This window comes from Brachycentrus maculatus, unplaced genomic scaffold (genome assembly GCF_059751285.1).
Source record: "Brachycentrus maculatus isolate JH-2025_06_01 unplaced genomic scaffold, ASM5975128v1 h1tg000028l, whole genome shotgun sequence".
NCBI lineage: Eukaryota > Metazoa > Arthropoda > Insecta > Trichoptera > Brachycentridae > Brachycentrus > Brachycentrus maculatus.
The window spans coordinates 376,843-386,021 of NW_028280782.1; the positions used below are offsets into that span (position 1 = coordinate 376,843).

At 38.6% G+C, this 9,179-nt stretch overlaps 1 protein-coding gene across 1 annotated transcript; it reads right to left on the reverse strand.

Moving 5' to 3' along the window:
• Positions 1-212: 212 nt before the first annotated feature.
• Positions 213-8,865, reverse strand: LOC148312944 (T-box transcription factor T homolog). Its single transcript, XM_088271033.1, has 6 exons — positions 8,660-8,865; positions 6,217-6,337; positions 5,104-5,247; positions 3,651-3,927; positions 2,802-2,921; positions 213-2,208 (listed from the first exon to the last, which is right to left on the reverse strand). Exons 1-6 carry the CDS (start codon positions 8,854-8,856, stop codon positions 1,625-1,627), a joined length of 1,443 nt encoding a protein of 480 aa, XP_088127159.1. The 5' UTR covers positions 8,857-8,865; the 3' UTR covers positions 213-1,624.
• Between the last annotated feature and the right edge of the window lie 314 nt (positions 8,866-9,179).

Here is a 9,179-nt window from a genome sequence, read left to right on the forward strand (position 1 = left end):
TTAATTGATGACTCCGTCGAGGGTCTTCAATTGATCGTCGACAGGGTAAATAGGTACTCTACGCACATGGGGCTTACAATAAATGTTGCAAAAACCCATGTGTTGTGCAACAGCTCATGCCTAGATGCCCAACAACCCTTGACGTTGAGTAACCAGCGCATCGAAAGGGTCGAGAGTTTCAAGTACTTGGGAGTGTACGCGACTGAAAATGGCAGCCTTCAAAAGGAACTGGGAGTGCGATTAGGACTCGCTGGGTCCGCATTCAACAGTATGAAGGCTGTCTGGAGATCGGATTTATACTCGGTGAAAACCAAATGCCGCCTATACAATGCCTGCATTGCTCCTGTTCTCTTATACGGCTGTGAAACATGGCACCTTACAAGGGCCCAAAGCAGCCGTGTACTAAGCTTTGAGAACAGGTGTTTGCGGAGAATCTTAGGCGTGCGGTGGTTTGACTTTGTGAGGAATGAAGAGATAAGGCGTAGGACGCAGCAAATCTTGGTCACAACTGTCGTCAAAAAAAGGCGATTCAGTTGGCTTGGCCACGTACTCCGCATGCCTCCTGAGAGCCTTAATCAAGCTTGCCTCTTTTACAAGGCATCAGGTTCGCGCCGCCCAGGACGACCATTGCTGACAATTCGTCGGCAGTTCTCGTCAGAACTTCGCGACGCGGATCTGACTTGGGAGGATGCAAGGGAGCTGGCAGCCGACAGAAAAGCCTGGAGACAGTTTGTGGACTCCATATGCTCCACCTAGGGAGCGGATATGGTTATTATTTTTATTATTATTATACAATATTACATTTTTTTAACAATATCTTATATTAAGGGTGTACTCTCAAATATACAATTCAGTACGCGACCGGCTGTTCGAGGAGCCACAAGTATTTCCGCCCACAACTTTTTAGAATATATGTATTGGAATTAGATATATTTTTTATTTATGGATGGAAAAAATCCTTTTAAAACCATATATTTATTTTGAAGAAAACTTCTTTTTCAATACAAAAACGGTACTTTAAGCATAAAAGTCCATTACGTCAAATGTTACCTGGGCTTAAAGAAAATTAAATTGTGTGTTATCGATTATCCCAGAATTTCATTAAACTATTAATAATAAAAATTGTAATTTACATGGGCAATGTGAAATCAAGAAAAAGGAAATTATTTACATTTTGAGTGTGTCCAAATACTTGTTCACAAATCTGGATTGTCTCCAATTATAGGGGTTAATTTTCATATAATTTTTTGACATCTCAATAAAAATGAAAATGATATTTTCTGGCGTTTCTCGTGTATGTGATCATAATCCAGGATTCGGACCTCACATACTGATATAAGAGTTTCTGCTCAGTAAAAAAGCTTTTTTTCATCTCACCAATAGATGTCTCTAGTTCAAGTTCTGTGATTCAAGAACAATGTTCCTGAATTGGTTCATATACAGCTTATATATAGAGCTTCCAAGAATTTGAGTAGTGTGGTTGTTAATAATGGATAGAATTGGTTAATGTTACACGTGTGTAAAGTGACCACTTAAATCCCGTAAATGCCCCGACTTCCAGATTCTTCTTCATATTTGATGAGATGTCAAAAAATAATTTATTTTTGTACATACAAGTAATGAATCATTGAGAACTATTCGAGCAAGGCGACTTTTTATGATATTCTTCGCTTTCGTTTGTAGGTGATGGATATTTCTGCTCCCTGTGCGCTATATCCGAAGACAGAACCTGTACCGGTTGCAGAGATAGTCCCCCCGCAGACGTAGTCCCAGCATCACCTCTCTGCATAGCGCAGCAACTCTTGTGATCTAGGCTTGAACACTCGCTTTGTCCTAAGCAGTCTAGTGCAGGACTGTATATGATTGGCTCCATCTGGCTGTACATACCGTCGGGCAGGATGTACTCGGCGGACTGGTAGTTGTACGAGTTCGGGTAGTAGTCGTGGTGCCAGTTGGAGTAGCCGAGGTTGGAGTACTGGTACTGCTCCGGCTGGAAAGGCTGCGGGCTGCTGTCGGGCGTGGGCGTCGCTCGGGCGGCCTGCCGCGGCGGCGACGGCGCGGGGGGCGACTGCGCCGGCCAGTAGGGGGACGATACGGGCACGGGTTGCACGGCAGGCGCAGGCAGAGGGCTGTTCCACGAGGAGTAGCTACTCGGTCCGGGCGGACTGTACACGGATGTAGTGGACACCTGCTCGGGCGGACTATACACTGAAATGAACATACCAGAACGTAAGTACTACAGTAGTCTCTATTATCCGACCTAAACCGGCCGCGGTTTTTAAAATCGAAACAAATTTAGGTAATTAATGTCTAACATATCGCTCACTCCTTTCAAGAACGTCATAAATCAAAATTCGTCAATTTTCAGTTGTGCATGTTTTCGGAATGCCCAGAAAATGTACTATATGCCAACAAAAGAGACATATTTTTAACTTAACATTTACCCGCTACAGGGCAAAATTTTTTTTTTGCATTTTTTAGAAAATGTATTGTTTAATTATTTTTTTGAAAAAACTATTTATTTTTCAAATGGAGAAAAAACCTTCAGGTTTTACCTAAAAAGATATGTTGCACAGTAAAAAGTTCAATAAGTGGCTTAGTATTTATTTTCAAAACATTGTGTAATATTTTTATACTTTAAAAACGTTCTCCTGAAAAATCAAGTTTTATTTATTTATGACGTTCTTGAAAGGAGTGAGCGATATAGTATAGTCTTTGCGGAATGAATCAAACAGTTTAGGAGCTATGAGAAATGAGTATCGCGAGTCTAGTAGATATTTGATCGCATGTTGTTGGGTTACCTGGGGGGGTCGTCGCGTGGGGCTGCGAGGGCAGCCGCGCCGGGGGCGGGTAGGGGGAGCGGCGCGCGCTGCTGCGCAGGGGCGGGTACACCCCCTGATGGGGCACGAACCACCCGGCAACTGTAGGAGAGAACATCGATAAATTACACACACTCACACACACACGCTTAAAGCTGGTTTAAGTGATTACTTTATACAAGTGTAACATTTACTATTCTATCCATGATTGACCACCACACTACATACATATATATTGTTTATTTTTCATTAATTCTATGTTTTATAGTATGTAAGTATGTAGTTTGCGAGTGTAAACTCAGCTTTGGTCCCCTTGACGACTCGTGTTTATACTCGCTCGTCTCAAAGTGAGTATAAATGTGAGTTGCGCGTGAATACTACACACAAAGAGAACAGTGTGTACTAGCATCTTCAAAAGTAAATTCCATATTATTTCATATTTAAATACAGTTGAAGGGTTTTGAAAATTGTCATTTTGTCAGCACTTCGTGATTGTTCGCGATATGTTGAATGCAGTGAACGTGTTAAACATAGGCATGTCGAAGAGCATGTTTAACTTCGGCTCTCAATGCATGTTTGTGCTGCAACTCCTAGTGCATATTGACATTCGGGTCGACTAAAATCGCATGTGTTAAATATTATGTGTAGTATTAAGTGTGTAAATAGTGCTATGGTAGTGAAGGGTAGTATTGTTTGCATGCTGTGGTAGTGATTGTCCTGACGAAGAGACGGGTACATCTCGAAATCGGGAGACATAAAAATCTCGTTGACTGGCTGTGTACTAATCAATATTACTAACAAATGGTACAATATGATGAAAAATGGTCTTACATTGTGGATAGTGATGGGGCGATGTGCTTTGCTGAGTATAGTGAGAGCTGACAAACTCCCTCTGGTAGTAGGTCTCCGGTCTCTCCTTAGCGTCCAGGAAGGCCTTGGCGAACGGGTTGTACCTGATCTTCAGGGACGTGACTTCCTCGTTCTGGTACGCGGTCACCGCTATGAACCGGGTCTCCGGGAACGGGTACGTGACTATTCGCCTCAGATCCGTTCCAACCTTGACGAGATGGACTCTAGGTTCGTACTTGTGGAGGGAGTTCAACATTATCTGGAATCGAATTGTTCAAAATATTTGTCACTTATATAGTACACATATATATATATATATATATATATATATATATATATATATATATATATATATATATATATATATATATATATATATATATATATATATATATATATACTAAGGACGACATAGTCGCTGTGGGGGGTAAAAACTGGCTATAAGCAGCAACCAACCAGAGGAAATGGAAAGAAGGGGAAGTGGCCTAATTCCAGAAGTAGAGGTTAGGGGGCTTATGAAGAAGAAAAAAAAGATATAGTCCATGCAGAAATCCTGTATACATATGCACAAATGCACCATGGCTCTGACAAAAAGAAACGCAGAGAAGCTCAAATGCACACAGGGATCCATGGAATGATCCGTGCTTGGTTTAGGCCTGAGAGATAAAATAAGAAATTAATAAATTAGGAACAGAACCAGAATAGCGGATATTATGGATCGCGTGGCAAGACTCAAGTGGCAATGGGTGGGACATGTTGCAAGACAGGACCCCACAAGATGGACTGCATTTTTTTTAAATATTGAGACCTTGGGAGAATAAAAGGCGTCGGAAGACTTAAAAAAAGGTGATCCGATGACATAGCTGCTGTGGAGTTTAGAAATTAGCTGCAAGCGGCAACAGACCGAAAAAATGGAAGGATACGAGAGAAGCCTATATCCTAGGTCTTTTGAGTAGTGATCGAGTGTTTGGCCAAAAACTGAAGAATTGTGAATCCGAATAGACTGAAGCTAATGAAACTATAACGCTCCAGCCCATTCGGGTTTCATAACTCAGTTTTTTTTACTTAACACTCGATCACTGTTCTTCCCCACCCACCCTACTCACCTGATCTCGCTCCTTCTGACATATTCTTATTCCCAAAACTTAAAAGACATTTAAAAGGAAGAAGATTTGAGACGATTCCCGAGATTAAGGCAAATGCGACAAACGAGCTGAAGGATATCACAAAAGAAGCGTTCCAGGACTGTTTCCAAAAGTGGAAACACTGTTGACATTTAAGTGTGTGCGTCGAGGAGGTGAATACTTTGAAAGGGACTCAGACATGTAACTTCTAAACAGTACATTTTGTTTTATGACGTCAGTCTAAGCATTAATTGAATAGGCTACATATTGTCATCATATAGGTTGGTGTATATATGTAGTATTTGTCTCACCTGACCATTCCCATTGGTTTTGTTAGTCAGCTTGACCTTGGCGAACGATATTGGCTCCTTCATCCAATGAGCCCCGAAATTGGGACTTTCTGGATGAATGTAAATGGCATTCGTCGGAGGGACTTCTGCTTTACCTCCCGGAACCTGTTAAAAAGATATTTTTTATTAAAATCCAATTCAATTTTCGTTTATATAATACATGTTATTATTTATTTGTATGTTTCGCCATACACATAATAACAAATTAGAATAATATACCTTCCTCGAGTTTTTCCGTGCCTTGGGCACATTTTACAATGCTTATTTATAAAACTATATGAAATAAAAATGACTATGACATGCAATCAAATTCGACATGGCCGAATGGTGCCTTCTATTTCAGATCTACCCATCTCCATTATACATTTATGAATAGCTTTTTTTATACTCAGTGTCGTTATTTAAATGACTTTATAGATAATGGATGCAGGTTGAACAACTTTAATACGTAATAATAGTTGGATGTTTGATGGGGGAACATAGAATAAAGCTTTAAACCCTATTAAACTAGTTCAGAGAACTCAATTTAAAGCCTTTAAAAAATATATACTTTGAGTGTGTCATCTCACCAATAGATGTCTCTAGTGAAATTCTAGTCATTCAAACACTATCTTTCGAAATTGAACCATATATATAGAAGTTCCAAGAATTTGAGTAGTGTGGTTGTCAATCATGGGTAGAATTGTTGAATGTTACACGTGTGTTACACTTTAACTAGCCTATGACGGTCGTAAACCCCGTGAATGCGCAGACTTCCATATTCTTCTTCATTTATGTTGAGATGTCAAAATATAATATGAAAAACTTATCCGATCAAATTATTTTTTCAATATTGTAAGTCCCTAAATTAGAAACCATTTAAAATAAAACGGCAATTCTTCATGTATTAAAAAGTGATAAATATTTCATTCTAAAGATAAGTTCATCTTTGAGATCACAAAACGATTTCAAAATGGCAAAATGCAATTATACCAAACAATTTCAACAGAACTTTAAATATTAGGGATCCAAATATTTCAATAACCTTCCTAGATACATAAAATTTTTATTTTATTTTTTTTGTTGTGTGCTCACCCATTCTCCGTTGACGTATTTCCAACGGTGCAGATCTATCTGGACAAATTCCAAGAGAACTGTATACATCGCTGTTGGGTCCAGACCACTAGCAGTCACCTTTACCACGGGAAACATGCGTCTGGAAAAGGAAAAACCGGGAATTTGTACATTTTTGAAGGCGCTGGTGTCAAAGGTGTATGATGGAAATCGATTTTCTGAAAAAATCATGATAAAAATTTTTCATGGTTTTTTAAAGATGATTAAAGAGAAAACACTTGTTTAATACTACTTAAATTTTATTAAAGACTACATGTTTCGGAAGTTAAACAGTTATTATACAGACCTGAATGATGGAAGTTTAACTTCCGAAACATGTAGTCTTTAATAAAACTCAAGTGGTATAAAACAAGTATTTTCTTTAATCATTGTAACATGTCTTACCACACAGTTAATGTTGAAACAATAAATAAAGTTTTTTAAAGAGATGAATGTAAAATATAGGGTGGCACAAAATTAATTGGATGATGTTATAATTTAAAAAATAAATAAATAAATAAATAAATAAATAAATTTAAAAAATGTGGAGCGAATGGATAGCGAGAGAATGACTAAGAAAATATATGTGGCGAATGTGAGAGGGAAAACAGAACGTGGACGACCGAAAAAGACTTGGCACGATCAGATCAATCAGAACCTAAAATCTGGCGGTGTCAAAAGTCTGCGTAATCGGAGGGCATGTATGACTAGATGTATGGATGTGAAGGAGGCTAGGAGTGTATGTCAGGACAGAAGAGTGTGGCGTTCCATCCTCTCTGCCTACCCCTGCGGGGAAACGGCGTGATGGTAGTAGTAGTAGTAGTAGTATGTTATAATTTTTGTAAATGGTATTGTACGTCAATCATATTTGACATTTGTGAATTAGATAACTGCAGTATACAAACAGATAAAACGGGCACAAATCGCTCACTCCTTTCAAGAACGTCATAAATCAAAAAACTAGATTTTTCAGGAGAACGTTTTTAATGTTTAAAAATATAATACAAAGTATTAAAAATAAATATCAAGCCAATTATTAAACTTTTTACCGTGCAACAGATCTTTTTAGGCAAAACCTAAAGGTTTTTTTCTCCATTTGAAAAATATAGTTTATTTAAAAAATAATAATTAAACAATACCTTTTCTTCAAAATGCAAAAACAACACTTTCTGCCCTGTAGCGGGTAAATATTAAGTTAAAAATATGCCTCTTTTGCTGGGATATAGTACATTTTCTAGGCATTCCGAAAACATGCACAACTGAAAATTGACGATTTTTGATTTATGACATTCTTGAAAGGAGTGAGCGAAATGTGTATCAACACTGACAGCAGCCACTTGTCGGATATAATTTTTTCCACTTAATGGAAAAAAATGTGAGGCTCCAAATAAACATTTCCATCACGCAAAATCTTTTTTTTCATATGGTAAAAAAAGTTATTTAAAAACAAAATTAGATGATTAATTTTGCACCACCTTAAATTTGTTTGTATACTGCAGCTGTATTGTTCACAAATACAAAAATTGACGTACAACACTATTTGCAAATTATAATATATATATCTGATAGGTGATTAATTTTGCGCCACCTGTAATAGTAAATGGAGAGATTTTCGAACAGGTAAATAATGATTATCATACAAAATGACTATAATATAACAATATTAAGTCACTTCCAGTGCGTGGAATATTGTGGATGAATATCATAGCTACGCAACAAACTAGTTAAAAGTATAAAAATCCTCTTGTAGTAAAATTTATAATATATGGAAGTAGAACACTCCGATACATAGCTTCGAGTATTTTTAATTTGTTCCCGACGGAGGTAAGAGGGCAAATTAAAATTCGGAAAAAAGGCAATGTAAAGGAATGGGTGATCATAACCAAAGGTAATATTATAAAAATAGTGTGAATACGTATATTTTTTTTATGTGTATATTATTTTAAAATATATATATTTAAAAAAAGGATGTAAGATGAGGATGAAGTGTGTAATATTTCACAGAGGTCCCTACTTACATACTTAAAAAAAAGTTTAGTTTTCATCTATGGTTACATAGATGCTGTTGAGAACTCGCGCATGAAAGAAAGTGTCAGTTGAAGGATAAACCATACACATATGAGAAATATTGTAGAAATAACTCATCGGGAATATTATATATGGTATGTACATATATAGTGCATATTTGAGTAGTGTGGTTGTCAGTCACGGGTACTATGGTGAAAGTTACACGTGCATAAAGTGACTTAAGCATATGACAGGTCGTAAGCCATGCAAATACCCATACATCAATATTCATTATTACTACATTAAAATAGCAAAACAAAATCAAATAAAGTATGTAAAAAGAACTCCACCGACAAGACACGAAAGGTGGCAGCAAAAAAAGAATTGTTAATTAATGAATCGATCAGCTCATCATTACCTCCCGTTTTTAGTGACGATCATCTCGTTGATGAGCGTCTGGAAGCGCACCCAGAGGTCCCGGTCGTCCAGGGTGATGGACACCTCCCTCTCCCCGCGGGCCCCCCGGCCGCCGGCCGCGGAGGCTCCGCCCCCGCCCAGCAGGCCCGCCCCCGAGCCGAGCGGCTCCACGGCGCTGAGGATGTGCGAGGTGGCCATGTCAACACCGGCCTCGCCTCCTGTTGGACAAAAAACAAAACAAATGTTTTCCTTAGGAATTGTCAATTAATTAAAATTGAATTAAACCATATCCGCTCTCTAAGTGGAGAATATGGAGTCCACAAATTGTCTCCAGGCTTTTCTGTCGGCGGCCAGCTCCTTTGCATCCTCCCAAGTGAAATCCGCGTTCTGAAGCTCTGAAGAGAACTGCCGACGAATTGCCAGCAGTGGTCGTCCTGGGCGGCGTGAACCTGATGCCTTGTAAAAGACCTAAGCTTGATGGCGGCTCTCGGGAGGCATGCGGAGTACATGGCCAAGCCAAC

Bases quoted from the DNA above. Each gene is read 5' to 3' on its own strand.
- LOC148312944 (XM_088271033.1), bottom strand. From the start codon at position 8,856: ATGGCCACCTCGCACATCCTCAGCGCCGTGGAGCCGCTCGGCTCGGGG. The intron at 2,922-3,650 runs GTAAGACCATTT...TCTCTCCTACAG, and splicing joins GCCCCATCACTATCCACAAT to TTGCCGGGTGGTTCGTGCCC. The intron at 2,209-2,801 runs GTAACCCAACAA...TGTTCATTTCAG, and splicing joins CCACGCGACGACCCCCCCAG to TGTATAGTCCGCCCGAGCAG.